General features: G+C 39.0%; 1 protein-coding gene across 1 annotated transcript in view; it reads left to right on the top strand.

Moving 5' to 3' along the window:
- Nucleotides 1-23,862, top strand: part of LOC149290243 (tetratricopeptide repeat protein 28-like) — a 239,640-nt gene that overhangs the window by 166,082 nt on the left and 49,696 nt on the right. Inside the window, exons 12-13 of the mRNA XM_089489458.1 lie at nucleotides 1,222-1,387; nucleotides 21,288-21,428. Of these exons, the coding sequence (XP_089345584.1) occupies nucleotides 1,222-1,387; nucleotides 21,288-21,428 (307 nt within the window). The remainder of the gene's footprint in view (nucleotides 1-1,221; nucleotides 1,388-21,287; nucleotides 21,429-23,862) is intronic.

The following is a 23,862-nucleotide window of genomic DNA, read 5'->3' as shown; positions in this document are numbered from 1 at the left end:
TAAATTGTGCATGTAATACCTACTTGGCTGCCATGTTTTTGTACTAGCTGTTCTGGCTGTGTACCATAATTGAAGAAAAAAAATGAAGATAAATGGGCTTTTTTCAGCATTAACCTTGACTGTATTAGTATAACAATATTATCTGTATGGGCCAAAACAAATCACCATGATTTTAATCTCAAACTATTTATGAAATACATAAGGTATATATATATATATATATATATATATATACCGTATATAATTTTGATGTACCGTATTTGCTCGATTATAAGACGAGGTTTTTTCCAGAGCAAATGCTCTGAAAAATACCCCTTGTCTTATAATCGGGGTTGTCTTATAATCAGACCTCAAATAGGTCTGACTATGAGACTAAGATCCAGATCCCCCGCAGCGATGCAGGGGACCTGAATCCTCCTGTGTTATGCCCCCCCTCCCAACTTACCGGTGCTTCTGAGTCCCCGTGTTTAGTCCGCGCAGCGTGTAGAGCTCTACGCGATTCACGTAGACAACTTCGGCTCAAGCGGAAGTTGTCTACGCGAATCGCGTAGAGCTCTACACGCTGCCCGGACTAAGCACTGGGGACTCAGAAGCACCGGTAGGTTTGGAGGAGGGAGGGAGTGTTAAACGGGGGGCATAAAAATGCCTTATACCTCCCTATATGCCACTCTGCCCCATAATATGCCTTTTAAACCCCCTAAGTGCCAGAGTGGCATATAGGGGTATAAGGCAATTCTGGAGGCAGAGTGGCACATATGGGGTCAAAAGGCATATCATGGGGCACAGTGGCATATAGAGGGTTAAAAGGTGTATCATGGGGCACAGTGGCATTTAGAGGGTTAAAAGGCATATCATGGGGCACAGTGGCATATATGGGGTATAAGGCATTTCTGGGGCAGAGTGGCAAGTCTGGGGGCAGATGTGGGGCAGGTTGTAAAAAAAGGAAATAAAAACAAAATATTTTTCTCAATCATAGCTTTTATTAACAAACAATTGTTCACATAGTTTACATGAATTAACATTTGCTGGTAAAACGTTTTTCCTATAGGGTCGTCTTATATTCAGGCTTTTTCTTTTTTTCCTAGATTAATATTCAGATTTTGGGGGGTCGTCTTATAATCGAGCAAATACGGTATTTATTTTTTTCTCAGCACTATAAAGCACATGGAAACAATATGACATATCTCAAATAATTCTATTTCTATTTTTCTTCTTTTACAGGAATATTAAAATTTCATGAATGTTATTTAGGCGATACATTAATGGAAAATGTCAGCGAGTTTAATGAATGTGGAAGCATTAATTTCCAAATTTCCAATAACTCAGTTATAGAGCAATATGTCGCAAATGTTCGAGAGAGCCTGGGAGTCGAGTCCTATTATACCAGGTACGTTTTTGCATTCACCAACAATTATTGTATAACCCATATCTGCAGTGTCTGATGCAGTATTGTTAATTATCTCACTTTCTGTTGTTAAAAGGTAATACTTTTTATTTTGGACTCTGGAAACAGTGAATGAACAAAAAGTAATTATTGCAGAAAGTTTGAATAAGTAGTCCAATCGGAGAAGCATCCAATGCAATTCTGTAATCAGCAGGAACCTTTCATTTGTTGTTATGGTGATAACATCATTTTTGATATATATAACCTCTAAAAGTCCTAATTAAAAAAAAAAATACATATATAGACAGACATAATAAGCATCATAATTATACCAGGGCCGGATGTTCTAATGTAAGGAAAGTTTACTTTATGCAGAAAATGAAACTTAAATGAAACAGTATCCCATCAGAAGTGGAGGAGACTAATACACTGAGGGAATTTAAACATGTATGAGATATGCGTAACATATACATCTAAGACAAGACCAAGGACTGATTAAGGTCTGAGCCTTTATATCAAGAAAAAAATGGGCAAACCTCTTTTTTTAACCTTTGGTACCCAGAGCATAGCAATGTCCTCACTACAAGTAAACCTGAAAGGTGATGGCCCTTGTTTACAATTCCTGCTACTGCTAGTCAACTCTGTGCATTATATCTACTAGCAGACACATGCCTAGGTGGAACCAATAGTACAGAACGTCTACAAGTGGCAAAAACACACCAGTTTTAATCGATGAACCGACCTTTTACCGGGCCACCTCCCAAACGCTACATTATCGGTGCCTTCAGCTGAAAAGATCTGTGCTTGGGAATAGAAGAGGTTAAGCACAGAGTTATGTCGCAGTCCATTTGCTAACACAATTACCATTAACAGCTCTTACATCTGTATCGAAATGAGCCATCCGATTCACATGGCTGTATTATCATTCTGAGAGAACAGCAGATGCTATTTGCATTTGAGAAAATTAGTGCTGGCAGGAACTCACTCGCAATATCAGAGTTCCTTTAAACTGTTTGGGGATGTGGAGGACACTTCAATCCGCAGTGTTTGCACTAGCAAAGGGCAAGACTCGGATCTGCTATGGACACGTTTCCCGAACGGAGCCATTTCATCAGATATCATGCAATCACGCAGATCCGAGTGTGCTGATTGTGTGGAGCCTTACCCAGTAATAACGGGAACTGATAAGAATGCTGTCTCATCAGTAAGGAAGTTTCAGCTTCCATTAAATCATTCTCAGTTACTTAGTTTCAGCATTTGATAGCTCCAGAATACTAGATGACCTGTTCAACTCTACAACATCAATACAAAGTAAAGGAGAGGGCTTCTTAAAATGTAAACAAGAAAGAAAATATATCTGGCAAACACACAGCATGCAGTGAAAGACAGTAAAAACTGCATAATTTGCTGTTTGGGCTTGACAGCCAGTATATCTTCTGTCTGAGACGTTTCTCCGGGGGGATTTTTATCAAGGAAAGTGATATCCACATGGATCGGAAAGAGATATCTTACAGAGGCACTTCGCACACTATCCCTATTATTTTTAATGGCACCGGCCCTGCACCTTTATTCATATTCCATGCAGCTGATACTTTTTTGCTGTGTACATATTTAACATATTTTGATTTCGGTTTGAGCCAATGTGTCATCACACAAGATCTTGTTATGTAGGATGCATAAGTCATGACTCTCCTCGAAAGGATGAATCCCTGTAACCATAATTTAAATGTCTACATTCCCTGTGTCAAGTGGAAAGAACATTATCTTTCAGGCAAAAAAAAAAAAAGAGATCTGAATCACGACTCACTCCGGGGTCCTATGCAGACTTACCAACAAAAATGCATATTGTAAGTACTTTAAAATGCCACCTTTAACCCCAAAACCACTTACCTTTAGGAGAAGCCGCAGCTCTAGTGCTGCTTTGTAATGTCCCTCTATAGTTGCATTTTTTAACCACTTCAAAGCAGCCAGTGGCTGGAAAGCAATCCCATTGAAATCAACGTGCATGGGAGGTCTCATTATATCCCTGAGGTCAGTAATCCACTTGGGTACGGGCAACAGGAGATATGTTCGGCCAAATACATGAATTGAGGAGTGGGGTGGAAAAGGAGTCAAATGTAGAACTCCTTTTTAAAGCATTTGCAAGGAGGAGCTTACAGAAATTTCATAGCTGGAGTGTGCCTTTAACCTTTATTTTCTCATTTAATGTAATAAAATCCAGTTAACGAGAGGATCACTGTCTAACATACATAGGAGTTATGACCTCTGGGTGGATGTAGGCAAGATGATTGATTAGATTTAATATACACATTTACTATCTATCTATCTATCTATCTATCTATCTTTAATTCTCTACATACACTTCAATAGTTTGTATGGCTAAAGTGAAACACTTTTATATTAGGGTTAACACTATGACTTTACCAGTGCTTTTAACGTGATATATTTTGAGCTATTGAGAAAACAACTTGTTAAGAAGAATTAGATTAATAAACATATTCACATTATCCTGACTTTGGGCTCCTAGGAAATAGGGACATCAGAAAGATGGACTGTGAGACTGGGGTACCAAAGAGTGACAGTCCAGGGACACATTGAATCCTCTGATTTTGGCCCATTTTTCAGTGATGGTTAAACGTAATCTCTGCTAGATCATTGACAGCATATGTGGATTGTGGTCCGATTGCATTTTGAGGAGCAACTGGAACTGTAGAACTTGCTACACTGGGCTTTCCCTAGAAGAAACCAGGTTGTTAGTCTGGAATGAAAAATAAATTCAGCCCGGGTTACTTTTAAGCTGATAAAATATATTATTTTTTACAATAGTAACTGGAACAGGAAAAAAATATCTTACTTTCTTGTTAACTAATGTTTACAATGCATCTGTTCTTAATAGTTAGGATAGAAATAAAACATTTATTTACACTGAGCATCTGGTGACAATGCTATCCGTGCTAAAGACTTCATTGGTTTTTTAACAACGGGGAGCTCTGATTAATAAACAGCAGTCGGTTAGAAATGATGAAACATTGAATTATGTTGAAAATGTTATTTAAGTTATACTATGAATAAATGCGTACTTAATTGCTGACACACGTTCTTGTAGTTGTTTCCAGGTGCCAATACCCATCATTCTTCGTCAGCCAGAAAAGTTTACAGTCCAACCACAGTTGGTTTCCAACTAAACACAGGGACATTGCTTCACATGTAATATTTTCTCCTAATTTGGCTCTCATGCTTATGATTATGTATACATTAGCTCCTTTTTCATTATCAATAAAATTTGGTATCATTTTGGTAACATTGAAATCAAGAGCGGGCTGCCATTGTTCTCAATTTTAGCTTTTTTCCCCTTCCTGATCACAAGGAAACCCCTATTACATTTTACTGCTTTATAAGCTACGTCTCTATTTCCCTGGGCTCAGATCTGCTAACGTGTTCTGCCTTTTTCAGTCAAGACCTTACCGCTAACTAATTATTTTATAGTTCCTACCCGCCAATACAAGATGAAATACAGCAGGTTTGAAATTGCTGTGAGAGTTTGGCCAACTGTGCTTGAAGGAACAAGACTGATTCTTGATTTCTTTTTAACCTTAACCACACAATAGCATGCCATGGGTTTTTACCTTTGAGAATGCTTGTTTCTGCACAGAACGAACAATGTTCAGCTTCGAAGAAGGGATCCTTATCCTTTTTCCATTTTCTTTTTGCAGTGCCTCTTATTTACCTTCTTTCAGCTGGACCTGTCTTCGGCTTTAAATGGATTAAACTACTTATAGTTGCGTTGAGCGTAACTGTTTAAGAGATCTTTGGTATAAAGGTTAGGGTCAATCATATTTCCATATGGTAAATGTTCAATACATATACTGTATGTTGCACTTATCCTACTCTGGATTCATTTGGGGTACTGAGCTGTAAAATGTTGGATTTAATTTAGGAGCAGCCTTTCTTGCATCAGGGTCTACATGATTATTCCTCCCTATTAAGCGATCTTTCTTCTTCAGGACATGGAATTCAGGAGATTATTCTAGTTCTTTCACATTTTAGACACATTTTTCTCTTTTAAAAGCATAATACAGTAAATTCTCAAACCTGCTGTATTTTAATAAAAGTACCCCCAGGAGGCATGGGAGGATGGACAGACAGAATTAATATTACTCTAACGTAAAAAAGGAGAAGACATGAGCATTTATTAAATTCCCAGGAAAATATTTAATCCTTTCAATTTATCCCGAATCCACCTACACACAATTTGTTGTGTATGGAGCCTACAGCCCTACTTGATGAATATACATTTAAAAATCAGAAAATTCTGAGGGAATATTGTGGGAATACCAGAACGGAGCAGATGGGAACATGGGGATGGGACCAATTGGCACTTCCTTGCTCGCTATTTAAGGGGAGTTAGAAAACAATACCACTAACATAATTTCTTGTCACTCTTTAGGCCTTAGTGGCTAAGCAATGGTGTCCATCTGGTGATCGGATGTGGTGGCAATAAAGGGGTCTTACTTTAGGGTCTGTAGGGGAAGGATAGGTCATGCCACATCCCCATTGTGGGGATTTTTTTTTTTACATTGAGGGGGCCCCTTGTGGCTTCATCTGGATTTTTGTACCAATTTTGGACACCAGTAAAACTTTAATTCAAATTTTTCTCTGGAAAAAATAAAAATTTTAGAAAAAATAAATAAAAATAATACAAAAGGAGAAAAAAATCCCCTGTGCAAAAACTAAAAATGTTATCTCAAAGTTCACTTCATACAGTCTGTAAGCTATATAGTCCCTTCTCTAGATATGACGATATTTCTATATTACTTTAGCTGTCCTTCAGTCTTATCTGTAGACATCCACAATGATACTCACTGTGCTGAATAATCAAGGACGATTCCACTTAAATACAGAATGTGCATATAGCAGAAAAATAAAGAACCTGTACTCACACATTGTAAGTTTGCGGGCTGTAAAGCAGATTTTAAAGTTCCAAGAACAATATCCACATTTAGTATACTTATTTTAGTGAAGTGTTTTCCTCGAGGCATCTAGAACGGCAGATTTAATCCTTTCCGTAAAAGTAAAGGCTCCCATATTGCAAGTTAGCTTAGTGTTGTATAAATAAATAATATAGATATAAAGTACCTATTGATATTACATTGTACTTTCTATTCCTATGAGTGCCAGTCTAATATTGTGTAATAACAAACTCTGCCGTCTTTTAAATTCCGTCTTCTTTTTTTGGTTACAAAAAAGGCATTATTGTTACTACCAGGAACATTTCATTACTCTTTTCAATTGCTTTAAGTGTTTGTAACATCCAGTGCTCGGGGAAATTAGTGAGAATACATCATTTTAATAGTCAGAAAAGTCCTGGATAGAGGCACTTGTAGGTTGTTAAACATTTTATTGGTTTAAGCATTATGTAAATTTGCACGTAAGCTTTAACAAAAGAATATATTATGTCATTTCCACCGTGATGTGTCATTAGCTGTCGTACAGCTGGTCACGTCCTACTATACGACAAGGGACGCCATTAACATTCAGACAGTAGATCTCGTTTGCGTGATGAAAAGAAATGGAAGTGTTTCTGTTGAAGAGTGTTGGTTACAATATGGTAGGGAAGCAGCATAAAATGTGAATACTATAAATAACATGCATTATTTTTCTAAATATCTTAGAAAAACAGGGATCGATAGGTAAAAACAGGTAAAATAGTCTCATAAAATCCCTGTCCCTTACCAACTAGACACCACGACCAATAATCTCCCTTTTTAGCCATTTGAAGGGTTCAATGATGAATTTCATTGAAATACCATTGATTCCTGTTTAAAAATCACCTTTATAAAGAGGGCTCTCCTTACCTTTAATTTCTATAAGTCCTAATTGGTATGTGATACAGCATTTATTATTCATCTTACAGCACTGCCGAATATAATTGTGGTATATAAATCAATCAATAATAGGGATATCCATGTTTTTAACAACTAGTGCCAGCATAATTCCACATTCAATAATTACTTTTTTTGTGGGTTAACCAGTTCTGTTTGCATCATCAGTCCTTTTTTTGATTGACAGGCCGGTCTCCAGTAAAATAGGTGTGGGTGGGGAGAGGGTTGTCTCTTGGTGCCCTATGTGAGCCTTTGCCATTAAATAATAGTTACCATATTGCTCTAATCTACCTAAATCATCAATCAGTGTGTTTAACACCCCCTTCCCAAATGTCAGCAGAGATTTCCATGTCATCTGTAATAAAGCAGATATCTCCTTCCACACCAGTAGCTCAAACCGACACAATCCGTAAAAGGCTTCTCACCAGCCCTGATGTGTAGTGTCACATGGAATATGTTAGCCTCCTGTGGGGATGGGGGTTATCAGAGACCCCATGGGCCCTCCAGGCAAATGCTATCATTTAGCTTCTTATCAGCAGCCTGAAACACAGTGTTCAAAGTGACGTTAAATTATCACATTAATGTTACATGCCATAGAGCAATTTGGGCAGATTCTGCATCTGCCCCATGCTTCATTTGTTTTCATTTGGAAATCCCTCTATTACTATTCTGATAACTGACATATAGTTGTATAAAAAGGGATTTATATAAAAAAAAAAGCATGAACCATGTTCTTACCATAAAATGGTGATGTTAGCAAGATCGCTGTTGGCGTCTGAAGTGGTTCCTTAAAGAAGTATTAGGAAAAAAAGGAAATCCCTTTTTAATTAAGTGGTTGGTTACTAATGACTTTCGTGTTTGCTAATTAATGTTTATTACAAGTCGTCAATGCTGTAAATACAGAAATAGGAAATTTGGGTAAAAAAAATAATTTCGTGTTAAACTGTAGCTATTAATGGGGGAGTGAAACTCCCGATGTTTTCTTTGCAATGGTTCGGATATATTGTGGGTTAGAAAGATCCCGTGTATGCCATCAAACTGTCATCAATCATCTTGGTCCTCTGTGTTTTAAATATTGTCAACTCTGGGAACTAAATTCAGAGATTATTTGGAAAGAAATATTACAAATCTGCCAATGTCTTTGTCGTTCTTGTGTCATTTTATTCTAGGAAAATTGATAATCTCCTTTTTTCCACTTTTAGTTTTCCTTTCGGTCAGTTCAATAAAAACTGTGTGCATATGCAATACTGTCGTTTTTGAAATTGATGGATCTGTATCATTTTAGTACCTGAGGGTAACCATAGGAACAGTAGACCTGGTGTTGTGGTGTAGATGGTGAGGTTGGCCTGTCTGGCAGATGCAGGGTGGAAAGTGAAATGCTGCCATACTGATGCTTCAGGAAGGGGGATGGGGATCATAGACTGGAAAAATACTCTTGCAAATGGTTTTGTGTGCTTTAACACATCTGTGAGTTCAACCATAATAATTGCTTTACTATCTGTATCTAAAGGACCTTTAGCATTATGGCGCTAAGCTGGATGGAATCACGCACATTGAGGTCCATCCACCAAAGGGAGAGTATCTAGAAGAGTTGATTCACTGCTCATTATGAAGTGCCAACTCTGGCAATTTTTTCTACCAAAAAGGCACTGGCCCTGCATAGTGTATACTTCAATCGCATTGATTTAACTGTGCATCATACAAGGCCAGTCATGCTACAGTGGGACCTCCCTTGGGTTAGATCTTCATAATATATAGACAAGGGCTTAAATACACAACTTCCCTGCAAACTCTCCTGGCAGTTCTACCTTTAGTAAATACACGCTATTAGATGGCTTGAGAAATTTGCTTGGCTTATCTCTACAGTATCCGATTTACTTATTTTAATACTGCAATTTAATTTGATAGCTTCATTATTTGCTGTCGGTGCATCACATTAATATGATAACATCAGTTTTCCCTGTATTAACATCACTTTTTAAGCTGATAGCATCAGCAAAAATTGATTCCATGTCATTATCCTCACCCTAAGCGTTGTTTATGAGTATACTAAACATTAGAGGGTTCGAATTAGTCCCTTTGATGGTAACAATGCACCATAATCAATACAGTCTGATAATAACTACTTTCTGCCTCTGTAGACTGTATCTCAGTAGGGGCGGCATAAAGTCACAATGTCCTTGGAAAGTTTGCTTACGATGCAGATGTTTCCATGCTCAGTGTCTATAAAACTGTTCGTTTTCTGCAATATTTGTAAAGAAATCCTAATAAAAGTCACTGAAAGTTATTATCACATCAATGATAAGATTAAAATTAACTTTATGGAGACTACATAAATATATATATATATATATATTAAAGTTCCTACATAAATATATATATATATATATATATATATATATATATATAAGGATCAGAATCACCCTTATGTGATTTGTTTATTTTTATCTATCCATGAATGTGAATTAATTTTATAGTGTGCTAATAAATAAAAACATTTTTTAATTTCGATGTTGCACAAAGATCCAGGTTCAGAATCTCAATTTCCAGATGAGTTTTTTTTACCTCTAAGTAATTATAACAAGCAATGTCCACTGCAGATTTCATAAACTCTGAATGTAATGTAAAATAGTTGAAGATTCAAATCAAATATGAGTGCTTGAAATTGAATGAAGGATGTGCCAAATTATCATTTGCTTAGTTAAATGGCTTTGTGTGTTGATCTGGTTGTCTTGCTGAGTGCCATGTATGAAAATCTGATTACAAAAACAATAACAGTATTTTCATTTAGGTTAGTCATTTAATTTTACCATAAGTAATGAATGAGGGTTGTTTCGAATGCTGCATGGCCATGCAGTTCTGTGATTCTTCATTCCTCTCTTCTGCAATCATGTGTCTTACTAGAAGAGCCATTTAGAGTTCAAGTAGGTGTTAACACCTGGCCTGTTGAAGCTCCTCAGAAGGTGAAACACATGACCCAAGTAAGATGGTCTGAGTCCTTTTCCAAGCTGGGATCTCGGACAAGTTGTGCCCCTCTATACCTGGCTTGCCTACCTCTTCACGATTACCGCATTCTCTCATTATCATTGTACTTGGCATGTAAGACCCCAATTCTAATGTGCCATTACAAGGGACATGTCATGACAGTATCCCTGAAGACCAACATTTGTCTTACTCTGATGTTCTGTAGTATACCCTTTGCCTACTGAAAGTCTTATGTCAGTTCGTCAAATGGCCTTTTGTCTTTGTTATGTTAGATATGCATAGTCTTGATTAAGATGCTGTGTCAAAGAATTATAGGAAGTATAAACTAATCAACTCAGGGCTGTCTTTAATAGTAATGGAGCCCTGGACAACTTTAGTACCCAAATTGCCCCCACTCCCATGGAAGAACCTGCCACAGGTAACCTGTAGTATGCGAGCTGTCATTATACTGTACATGCATTAAAAGGGCTGTTGAGATGCCCCCAGGACACGGGCAGCTTTTGCCCTGTTTTAAAGACAGCCCTGAATCAACCACCGTCAAAGGGAATTTGGTGAAGCACAATGCAAAACACACAATGCAATCACAATGTTTCTTCATATGAATACATTTTCAAGGGTATTCCTTTTATCATTCTTTTGGCCATATTTATGAAGGGAAATTATGGGGCGAAGTAAAAAATATGGAGCAACGTCAGAGCCACCGTGCTACCGATTGCCCCACATTTCCCCAGTTGGGTTGCTATATTTTATTTTGATACATACCAATTCAGAGAAAAAATTCTTATTTTTCTTGTGAACTAATACCACGTGCAAAGTAGAAACACATTTATAAACCAGTTGAATAATGAATAGTTTCCAAGACACAAGCAAAGCCTATCCACTTTTCATGCATTCTAAGGATGGAAAATGAAATATGTGAGAATGGTATGAGTAGTAAATGGTAAGCCTCTCGCTGCTGCCTTTAAAGTTTCATTCCTTTGGGACACTTAAAAATGCTTGAGACATTTTAAATGCTTGTTTATTCCCTGGTGTTCAAACAGTTAAATATTTTAGAAAGATGAGAATTTAAAATAGGTTGGAAAGTACAAAAACTCAGTAAGCCCAAGAGCTTCTTATCTACAGTTCTGTTTGACTGCGTAATCCTTTCTAGTTCACCTATCCAAAACGGTGTCACGCCAGAGAATAAGTGGAGCTGCGCTTCAAATACCACAGGTGTTGAATCACTAGCCGGTGGCAAAGCTGTCAATCTAACCCCCACTAAAAGCCTCCCGAGTCCGAACAAGCAACAAACTAGATATTTTGTGCAGTACACAGCCGATTAAATAAAATACATTTACATAAACCCTTTCAATATTTCAGTATTAGAACCAGGAAAAAAAAGAACAATGACTACATGGATTCTATGCCTGGAACAATTATAGTGATTGAGCTGCTAACATTGTCTGTACATTCCTAATGAGCTCAACATAATATTTAAATAGCTTGTAGAAAGAAACTTAGGGGCAGGGAGGCCACCAGAAATCTTGAGGCCCAGTACAGACTGGGCCCAATGCCCCTCCCATCTGCATGCCCAATTTTGACCCCATTGCCCCCCCCATTGCTCCATCCATCACTTCACCTTAAGATCTTCCCATAAGCACACCTTATGAAAACAGGGGAGAGCCTAGGGTTAGTGGGGTCTTGAAGCAATATTTCTTCAGGGCCCACCTATAACTAACAATCTACCACTATACACTTACATACACACACCCATTCTTTCTCCTGCTCCTCCTCTCCCTCTTCCAGGCACCACTAACCCTAGGCTTACCCATGACAATCCAACACCATACTCTGACACACAAATGTACTGTAACATCATACACTGATACCCCCACACACATGCCACATCACTAAATACAAACGCACATACATTTATGCTTACACCACACACACACACACTTACACACTCTAACACCATACAGTAACAGACAAATATATGCTAACATCATATGCTCACAAATACACTCATGCTAATGTTATACAGTAACACACACAACACCATAGACACAGACACACTAACATCACACTTTTATATTCATGCATATATATATACACACACACAGTAGCATATCTACACACAGTATAATACTTACACACCCACAGTAACATACTTACTCATTAACATGAACATACACATACATATAGTAACATACATTAACAGACTAACTTCAAACACACACATACTGTCACACTAACAAACTTATTATCCCGGCGATCAGACTCAGAGTGTTTGGCCTGAGGAAACGCGCACCACAGTGCCAGCCTAGCAGTATGTCCAGGGGAGCTAGAAATGAGGGCTCATGGGGGTCACATACCATGGGGTCACATACCATGGGGGCACATAATGCCCTGCTGTTACTTTTATGCCACTTAAACAAGTTCATAATACATATATCCCTACATACCCCTTTATATATTTATATACAGTGCACACACACACACACACACACACATATGTATATATATATAACCATGTGATAGATGACAGTTTTAGCATTTTTCTTGACATACCATTCAATAATTTACATGTGAATATCATTCTAAAAGTACAATCTGCGGCTTTTAAATCACTGCACAGTAATAACCAAAGCTGATGGGGAACATATGCCGCCTGCGCACACTTAATAAACTATTCTTTCTTATCTTTTGGCAGAGATAAATTATATTTTAATGATGTGTCATTTTGATGCAGTTAATCTTAATGCTCAGCTGTGGCTGGCAATGCTCGAATGACCCTTTCTTTGTTTTGCGAAGACTAAATTAATTAAACATTGCCATTCTTTTTTTTTCCCCGATCTTTTTGTTGTAGCAACTGACCTGTAATCAAATTGTTTGTGTGCCTGCTTTTAGCAGTGCAGTTTACCAGATGACATGTTCTTTTCTGTCTGCTTTGAGATTCTATTTTAAATTTTAATGTTCTGCCAGCACGTGCTGCCCATTGCACACATGCGGCCAAATGTATGGTCATGGGAATAAACATAATTAAGATATATATATATACAGTATCTATATATTGGATTTTCAAGTACAATTGCCCATTCTAAAATGAGTTTGAATCAGTTTACACTGTAAATGTATTAATGTATGTTCATGGAAACGGCTACATACAGCAAGTTTGTAACTAAGCAGTCTTCTGCTGTAATTATTTTTTAGGTCCAATGAGGGCACAGGTATTTAGGCTTAGCCTTGCAAATATTGACCATATCAAGGCCACTGTAAATTGTGGAGGTTGGTATGGGTAGCTAAACTTAGAAGAAACCTAACTTGACCACTCATCATCTCAGTGCAGGATTGGGCAAGAACTCTGAGACAGGGTTGATCCAACTTGTCACTAGTCCCACTAATTCAGCCTACCCTGCCACCTTTTAAATCCATCCTTCTGCTGGTTCTACCCATATCTGATGTAAGTAATGTAAACCCATCCCTCACAAACAAAGGTTGCATGTCAGTGCAGGTGTTGAACTGCTTATATCTCCCATTTTCTTCTGACAGATTCCAACAGAATTATGATGTCTGAAGTCCACCATGAGATGCCCTGTCATTGACAAATCATCCTTCTTCTTGTTCATAACTACAAGAAGGAGCAAGCAGAAACTTTATTAACACATGTCAGTGTTTATTACTAGTCACTAGAACCTTCCAGTCTGTTTTGACCTTTCAATTTTAGATTAAGCAAACGTCGATTAAATCTCTCCCTATCTTGAGTTATATGTTGATCCATCAAAATAAAAGTTTGACAGCTTTCATGGCCAAGATTTATGTTTACAGTCAGTGTTCCTCATGAGTCAGAGCTTCAACATACCTGATTCAACATACCTGATTCTTTACTGACAATCCAAGAATGTAATAAATAGCTGAATGCACCTGACAGCTTTAGGATTAAATGTCCTATAACAGGGGAAGTTCTTCTAAAATGGAGATTTCCTTTGACCATTAAAAATTATATTGTAGTGTTAAGCATCTCTTTATAAGGGGCAGTTTGGACCCAAATCTAAATGTCCCTCTTACTTCCCTTGATGCTCTTCTTTAGTAGAGTGTATCACACTGATCTACAGTTCTAAAATCTAAATAATATGTATATACCGGGTAAATAAAAGGCATGTTTAAAATTAAAAGTATTTAAAGAATACAATCTTGTTTTTCTAAGTACCTTACTCACATACATTAGCAGTTATTGATAGTTCATAAAGGAGTTTGTGCTCTAAAGAGAAAAACTATCAGTGTTTTGAAACTGAAATCAACAAAGTCCAATGAACCGCAAGAGATGGCATCTCTAATATGACAAACAGATTTAAAATAAACACTACTTCCTAACCATGAACATCTGTTTTATTTACCTATTCATATTAAAAGAAAAGTATGTGCTTTTTATGTGTCTTATATGTAACAAACCAATGGCTTTGTCTTGTCTAAAGGATTTCAATGATGGTAATCCTTAAGGACAAGCGATCTTAGATGTATCCAAAATCTCAGGTCTGCGTTAGTAAAAATGTATTGGATTAAATGAAATGTGAATGTAATTTGAATATTCTTTTTTCTTCTTGTCAGACTAAGTTTGATGAGTATTGTAGTTCAACCACAGCTCCTAATCCTTTTTAGAGAGCCATATCTGTGTGCTACCCAGAGACATATGTGCAGCAGGTGGAAACCACCCGAGCAACACTCCTAGCAACATTAAAGGACGGATAGCTGCTGGTCCCTTAAAATTTTTGTATGGGAAATGCAGTTGCTCTCTTCCCCACCCCAGCTATTTTTTCTGTTCATGAGATGTTACCTCCAAATAGCTCCAGCTGTTTACACCCCCATGTGCAGAAAACATGTCCATTGATATCAGAGAAGCCAATCAATAGCAACAGTGGCGTCGCTACAGGGGGGCAAGGGGGGGCAATTGCCCCCCCTAGGTTAATCCTTGCCCCCCCGCTAAATTTGGATCCCGTCTTTCTTTCTTTTTTTAATTTATTTTTTTAACGCGGAGGAGAGAGAGGTGCGGCCCGAGTAAGATCGGCAGCCAAGGCAACCGATCTTACGCGGGCCGCACCTCGAGCCCTGCTACTTACCTGTGGGAGGGTCTTCTGTACTGCAAAGAGGAAGCGGAACCTAGCAGAGTTCACGTGACATCACATGACTCTGCTCCAGTCCCGCTTCCTCTGTGCTTTACCAGAGAACGCAGAGGGAGGCCGCGCCCTCTGCTGAAGTCTGTGAGCGGCATCAAGGAGCTGCAGTGCAGGTAGGGGGGTGGGGAGGGAGTTTAAATGAGAATGTATGATTGAGGGAATGAATCTGTGAATGAATGATTATATGAATAAATGAGTGTGTGTGTGATAGCATGGATGTGTAAGTGCTGGAACCTAGGCATGATGGGACTGTGATTGCTGTTAGCAATCACACTCCTATCATGCCAAGTCAGCCAGTACATGCTGAAACCTGGCTAGCTGCCCCCCCTTGTCTATGGATGCTGCCAGCAGTATGGGGTCTGCACATCACTTACAGCCATCCTGTACCAGCATGTACTGGCTGACTTGGCATGATAGGAGTGTGATTGCTAACAGCAATCACAGTCCCATCATGCCTAGGTTTCAGCATTTACTGGTTGGATGTGTAAGTGCTGGAACCTAGGCATGATGGGACTTTGATTGCTGTTAGCAATCACACTCCTATCATGCCAAGTCAGCCAGTACATGCTGAAACCTAGCTAGCTGCCCCCCTTGTCTATGGATGCTGCCAGCAGTATGGGGTCTGCACATCACTTACAGCCATCCTGCACCAGCATGTACTGGCTGACTTGGCATGATAGGAGTGTGATTGCTAACAGCAATCACAGTCCCATCATCCCTAGGTTTCAGCATTTACTGGTTGGATGTGTAAATGCTGGAACCTAGGCATGATGGTACTTTGATTGCTGTTAGCAATCAAACTCCTATCATGCCAAGTCAGCCAGTACATGCTGAAACCTAGCTAGCTGCCCCCCTTGTCTATGGATGCTGCCAGCAGTATGGGGTCTGCACATCACTTACAGCCATCCTGTACCAGCATGTACTGGCTGACTTGGCATGATAGGAGTGTGATTGCTAACAGCAATCACAGCAAGCACAGTCCCATCATGCCTAGGTACCAGCATTTACTGGTTGCCTGGGTATGATAGGAGTGTGATTGCTGTGTGGACCGCAGGGCCGGCTTTGGGGTGCGCAACCTGTGATCTATGCGTGTAATTTAGGGGGTTTTAAATATACCTTTTAATGCTGTGTTTTTATGTGAATTCCAATTGATCTTTACTTGCAAAGCTGGGTTTTTGCGTTATTCTGTAGATCCATATCTATATATTTCCATACATTATTTATGTATACCTGCAAATACAGTGTGTGTGTGTCTTATTCAGTTGATTAATACCTGCAATGCTGTTTCCATGTATTTATTTGATCTATACCTGCAATGCTACGTTTCATATACTACTGTATACCTGCAAATACAGGATTTGTATGTCTGATTCTGTTTATTTGATATATATCTTCAGTGCTGAGATCACAGGTGAATTTCAGTTGATCTATCCATGCAAAGCTTGGTTTGTGTGTTAATGTGTTGATCTATACCTGCTATCGGCAACTGGGGCTAATATTAATATATATGGGCAGCAGGGGCAAAAACACTAAGGGGGGTATAAACGACAATGCAGTGTGAAAAATCCATCCTGATGCAGACGTCTGTGACGTGGATTGTGTCCTGCTGTTTGTGTGTTTTTGGTTATCAGTGTGGCAGAGCCTGTCCTCGGGTGTGTGTATAGGTGTTGGTGTGGCAGAGCCTGTCCTGGTGTGTGTTCAGTTGTCAGTGTGTCAGAGCCTGTCCTAGGTTGTGTGTTTGGGTGTCAGTGTGTCAGAGCCTGTCTGTGTGTGTGTGTTTGGATGTGGGTGTGGAAGAGCCTGCCCTGATGTGTGTGTTCAGTTGTCAGTGTGGCAGAGCCTGTCCTGGTGTGTGTGGGTGTCTGTGTGGCAGAGCCTGTCCTGGTGTGTGTGTGTTTGGATGTGGCAAAGCCTGTCCTGATGTGTGTGGGTGTCTGTGTGGCAGAGCCTGTCCTGGTGTGTGTGTGTTTGGATGTGGGTGTGGCAGAGCCTGTCCTGATGTGTGTGGGTGTTTGTGTGGCAGAGCCTGTCCTGGTGTGTTTGTGTGTATGTTTGGTTATCGGTGTCGCAGAGCCTGTCCTGGTGTGTGTGTCTGAGTGTTGGTGTGACAGAGCCTGTGTTGGTGTGTGTGTCTGAGTGTTGGTGTGACAGAGCCTGTGTTGGTGTGTGTGTCTGGGTGTCAGTGTGTCAGAGCCTGTCCTGGTGTGTGTGTGTGTGTTTGGATGTGGCAGAGCCTGTCCTGATGTGTGTTTGTGTTTTTGGTTGTCGGTGTGGCAGAGCCTGTCCTGGTGTGTGTGTGTGTGTTTGGATGTGGCAGAGCCTGTCCTGGTGTGTTTGTGTGTATGTTTGGTTGTCGGTGTCGCAGAGCCTGTCCTGGTGTGTGTGTCTGGGTGTTGGTGTGACAGAGCCTGTGTTGGTGTGTGTGTTTGGTCATCTGTTCCTGGCACTTAACTTACAGTAGGAATTATTTAATTTATATTTATCCAGAGATAAAATGCCCTCCTGAAGTTGTAGTGACTTCAGGGGATAAAACGTTCAAGGCCCTGAAATCATTTAGTGGAAAAGTTATTTATTGTGTTATAATATTTATTTCAAGGATTAGTCGCACTCAGTTGTGGCTTCAGGCTTCCCATGTTGAATGATCAAGTATTATTTTAGCCCAATAACAAAAGTATAATTCCATAGCACATTACTTTTGGAAATTATGAATGCCCCCCCAGTTTGACTGTGATATCTTGTGTGCCCCCCCTATATATTGTTTCTAGAGTCGCCACTGAATAGCAAGAATCATTGGACCACAAATGATGAGGGAAGCTACAGCTACTACATTAGCTATGTGTTTTTTCCCCCTAATTTTTTAAAGAATACATATTAAAGTACTCATAAAATACTTTACTTTACATTCTTTTTACCGGGGCTGTCAGGGACGTCAAAATGAGACCTTGTGAAGGTTAGCCCAGGCTATCAATCAGGATTTAACAACGGCTATGTTTGAACTTTGGTATTAAATGAGAGATTTTGATTGACTTGTGTGTAGTCGAGCAAAAGATACCCATATATGTCTCCCCATCAGGCCTGCATCATAGTCTGAAAGCTAAGAATGCTTTTTAGAAAGGGTCTTCATTATTTCCGGTCAACCCCACATACGTTCAGATCAGTATAATATATTATGATTATTTGATAAATCAACCAGAGTCTGAAAATAAATGAATGTAAAAATATCTGTTTTGCAGAAACATTTGGTGACCTTTCCAGCTAGAAGATATTAAGTTAAATATATGCATATGCAACAAATAAGTCAACTGATGCATGTGGCTTTAGCTTTTGCAGAACTCCAACTGAACGCCATGATGCTCTGGTAGTCCTCGGTAGTCTTTTAGGCACCATTCCCCTTTTGAGCTGCTTGTTGTTTCCCCTGATTTAAGTGATGATAAAGTAAGGTGAGAGAACAAGCAGAAATGGTTGTGGGAACCGGCAAGGATCTACAAGGTTTCAATTGATTTCCAAGAGGTGGTATCTGCACCAATAACTGCTACATACCGTGTTTCCCCGAAAGTAAGACAGCGTCTTACTTTCTTTTTATCCCTAAAAGCCCCACTATGTCTTACTTTCGGGGTATGTCTTATATTGGGAAAAATTTTTCGAATTTAATGCTTTCCTACCTTTCCTTTCTTCTTTCAGCTTCTTTTCCTCCTCTTCGCCAGTTCTTGTCTCCTTCCGGGTCAGAGGGCACGGACAGCGGTGGGCGCGGCTTCAGTGTTGTGCGCCGGGATCTGACAAGAAACCCCGGCGCACAACAGCTGTTGCCGCGCAGATCACAAGGGAGCGGTATCGGAGGTCATTAACAGACCTCCGGCTCCCTTGAGTGATTTTAAGCCGGGTTGAACCCGGCTTAAAATCACTCAAGGGAGCCGGAGGTCTGTTAAAGACCTCCGATACCGCTCCCTTGCGAGCCTGCTCCTCCAGCGGCGGACATTACTGTCCGTCTCTGGAGGGGTGCCGGGTGCCGCAGGTTGGCACCCCCTGGAGTGTGGCGCCCTGTGCGGTCGCACACCCCAAAGGTCGGCCCTGCTCTAAGGGGCCGGCCTTAGGGGTCTGCGGCCGCACAGGGTTTAAATAAAAACATCGGGGGTTTTTTTCAACTTTATTTAACATCCTCCATGTTAAATAAAGTTAAAAAAACTTTATTTAACATCCTCCATGTTAAATAAAGTTTTTTTTAACTTTATTTAACATGGAGGATGTTAAATAAAGTTAAAAAAAAAACCCCGATGTTTTAATTTAAATCCTGTGCGGCCGCAGACACGTAAGGCCGGCCTTGGTGGGGACTTCCCGGCCCCTTAGAGTGGCGGACCCGGTCGCAGGTGCGGCGGGCCTAAGGGGCAGGCGCCCCTTATGCCCTGCGTTAATGCGGCCGTAGGCCGTAGGCAAATCCCCCGTGTTTCCCCGAAAGTAAGACATATGTCTTACTTTCGGGGTACGGCTTATATTAGCTGACCCCTCTGAAACTCCCGATACGTCTTACTATCGGGGGTGTCTTACTATCGGGGAAACACGGTATATCACATTTACACATTAACAGGTCTGGCCAACAGCTGCTAAAACCTGAAGCACACCAACAGAAGTGAAATGTCCACTATGTATTAACGCCGTCGGCAAGCTAGAAATGTGATCGCGTACTTGCTTTGTTGTAGGCCTAAATAAATGATTACATTTCATTGCTTTTTTGCATTGCCACTAAAACTCACAATGCTGCGGCTTTGAGAATGTTTTTGTTGTTTCTGTTATACATAATTTAGTGCTCTTCCTACATTTCAATTTACTCATGAGATCACAGCGAAAACATTAGAAACGAGATATAGAAACAAATCAGTTGAACCGTGTCACGCCTGCAAAATATCTTAACTCTCGGGCTGGAATCCGTGGGGATGAGCCAATGCAATAATAATGACACAATAATGTGGTTCTCTAAAATGATTTCAGATACAATCTCCTATGAAGATGTGGCATTGAGGCCCCTGTGAATAACACTTTTCTTCCAACTAGTCAACAACATATCTTTGCAAGGATTTCATTTTAAAGGTGTCTGTTAGGTTGTGTAAGCTATTTTTTCCAATTTCGTAAACCCGTGTTTCAGCCTCGGTGGGTCAATAATAGAACAAATTGCATTGACATCACTCCCATGGTGTTACAGATTTATAATACCCATGGATCATCATAGGTCATTACTGTCATGATTTTTAACATTTAATCAAGCCATATGATGTCATAGGAACCAGATGACTTAATTTTATAAAAATATATAACGATTAGATTTTTTCCACAATTGTCTTTATACAGTAATGTGTGATTGTAGATTTTTTGTTTTGTTTCATGTTGTTTCATTAAGTTGACATGTAAACTAATGGGATGTACAAATGGCTTTTGCCATTCCATTTAGCACTTTCACCGTGTATAAATATTAAAATTGTGTTACATTTGATGTATATTGAAATAGATATTGTTTTGGGGTTTTTTTTGTTTAAGGTAGTCACTAATTGGGAAAAGGTGGGCAAGGAGCAACCATGGCACTTTTTATTTTTTACATTCATTATATGGACTTTAATGCATAGGACAGATGAGAAGACCCTTCCATTTTTGTGGTGTCCCTTTGCTAATGCATCGACGGATTCTGCAGAATGCATTTTTACAGACATTTATATTTTTCCCATCCTATCGTTTACAGGGCATATGGTTTTGCAAGTTTGGTTTTATAAATGTTGTATTGCGCTAATCATTTTAATACAGTTGTTTTATCTTGTTAGATGCATTTAATAATCTGGCTTGATTTTGGAGACTGATGCAATTCCAATTTAAAAATGTAATTCCATCTTTTATCTCTAGGACTTGTGCAAGCAGTGAGACTGAAAGCGAGGCGGGGGATTTTATGGACCAGCAATACGACGAACTTAACAACAAAATGAACTCGGTTACGGATCCTACTGGTTTCCTACGTATGGTCAGCAGAAACAACACTTTCAACAGGTAGTGTTTGAACGCATACTCTTAACTTAAACCCTGGAGGGCAATTGACAAGTGTACTCAAACAAACCACCAACTACCAACCCCTGCATCTTCTGCACTTGTGTGTCATTTGCATGTACCATTACCAGAAAACTGACATAGGCAATAGCAGTACTTTTCACCAGGAATCATGATCCCGTTGCAGCTGATCACACATAGTGTGGAATGGGATGTAGGAACAAAAAGTCCTGCTTCGGGATCATTGTGTAATGACAAAACAAAAAAAAAACAAACAAAAAAAATGGGAAAAAATAAAAATAAATATTAAAAGTAGCACAGTTATGTCATCATGACATCATTAAGTTGTCCCTATAGTTACACAAGCCATCCTATATATGGGAATGGTTTCAAAAGAAAGCTGTACTTACAGTATATCGATAATTGGTGGGTACAATAAAGAAGAAGAAATTATTGCTAGAGAAAGGCATAGTGAAAATGCTGAAATGTGTAAAGAAAAATAAGTTTTTGTTCCTAAGACACTAAAGGCATGACATTCTTCCTATCATAATGGACTTAATGTTACCCACAAATCCTGATGGCGTAGAACATCGCTAGGGATGCCAAAACAGCTTTCTGAATACACAACGCTTAGACAGAGAGATACAGAAACACAGTGAGAACAAAGCAGACAAATATACACAGATAAAGCTTGGCATCCATAGGCTCTTTATTGAATGCTGTGGGATTCTGCTGTCTCTTACTGCGTTATTTCTTTGACAAAACTTGATGATGTAATCAAAAAGAGCAATCCCATACAAGACATATTCTTTTGCGGCATCCAAACCTCTTTGCTTTTGTTCATCAAAGTAACATAAGGCTATGGTGTATTTTTAGGCTGCCTGCAGCATCTAAAGAGGCAGTTGTCTATTATTTTACAGATCAGTGAGTAAACGTGTTTGGTTCAGTGATCCCTGTCTTTCAAAGTGTTTATTTCACGCACATCACACAGAAAGACTCGGCAGAGCCTGGAAACCTGGGAGCATTAGTATTTAGGATAAAAAAAAACAATTGTGTCTAAGAAAATGAACCAACTTTAGATTTGTGAACATTAACATATCCTTTATTATATATATATCCAGACAACAGTGTGCCTTAGGCTGATGTGGGACTATAATTCCCAGCATCCTCTGACCATGGCTGCTCGAGCACAATGAACCGAGGCGTACTGTTTCTCAGGATTGGGTTACTGTAACACAATTACTGGATCTCTTTTCTACCTTTTTTTGTGTCCCTGAACAAATCATTTTGCATTCCTGTCTCCTTAGTTAATGTTATACTATCATTATAATATTGTTCTGATGACGTCTCTATAATTCACAGCGGGATTGGCTTTCTATGCCAGATCTAATTATCCACAGAGCAGCAATCTGTTCTGCTAAAAAAAAAAAAAAATCCCTAAATTAAATCACATTTCTTATATTACCGAAGGGCAAGGGTTTCACAAAAGACAGAATTATTCCTTCTTCATTACTTAGAGCTCTCCAATTAATGATGTATTTTTAGAGCTGCTGATTAGACTAAATATTTGGTGTTTTTAAGCGAGGGAAAATCTGTGGAGTTAACAAACATTTTAACAGTAGAAAGGTTTCCATGTTTTTTTTTTCACCATGTTCCTCTCAATAATAATATCCATGCTATATATGTACATACTCTGAATGTTTAGAATGGGCCTGAACGTAAGGGACATAACATCAGGAAATGCAGTGATGGGCCACATGTGGACAGGAAGCAATACCTTTTAATAGTATTGGGTTGGTAGGGAGCAAAGAATACTTTTTTATATATATTTCTCTGGGAGGGATACTTTTTTTTTACTTTTATGTTTTTATGTTCAGATTTAAGTTACATTTAAATTATTTTATGTTCAAAATGTAACTTCATGCCAGAACTACGCTAACACCCCTGACTGTTTTTAGGCGTTGAGGGTTATGTATAATAAAATATTGTTACCATAGAATTAGATGGATTGGTCTCGCTGTTTGGGCCATTGCTTTGGTTGCTATGGTGATAAGACATCACATCACTGTATATGTATATATATATATATATATATATATATATATATATATATAAAATGTGGTGTTATCAGACTCAAGACTATGTTGTGTAATTTCTTTGTGCTGTGAGTTATTATATTATATTTCCTTTGTTAAGTTGTTTCAGCTTGACTTGGAATGGCAACGTCATGGTAACTGATTAGCTAATTAACTGTTCATTTACTTGTGTCTGCACGAGGGTCATTAACTTATACATTTAATTGTTGTAGTGCTTATAAGATGCTGTGGTTATTTTCAGCATCATTAGTCAAATGTACATTTTGCAGTATAAGAAACTATATGATAGTTTCGGTCTTGTATTTGGGAAAATGCTGGATCGTTAACTTTCATTGCTTAGT

This window comes from Sceloporus occidentalis, unplaced genomic scaffold (assembly GCF_023333645.1).
Source record: "Sceloporus occidentalis isolate IW3139 unplaced genomic scaffold, rSceOcc1.0.p SCAF_40, whole genome shotgun sequence".
Classification (NCBI taxonomy): Eukaryota; Metazoa; Chordata; class Lepidosauria; order Squamata; family Phrynosomatidae; genus Sceloporus; species Sceloporus occidentalis.
Note: the sequence above shows the minus strand (reverse complement) of the source record. Positions and strands in the feature narration are given on the sequence as shown.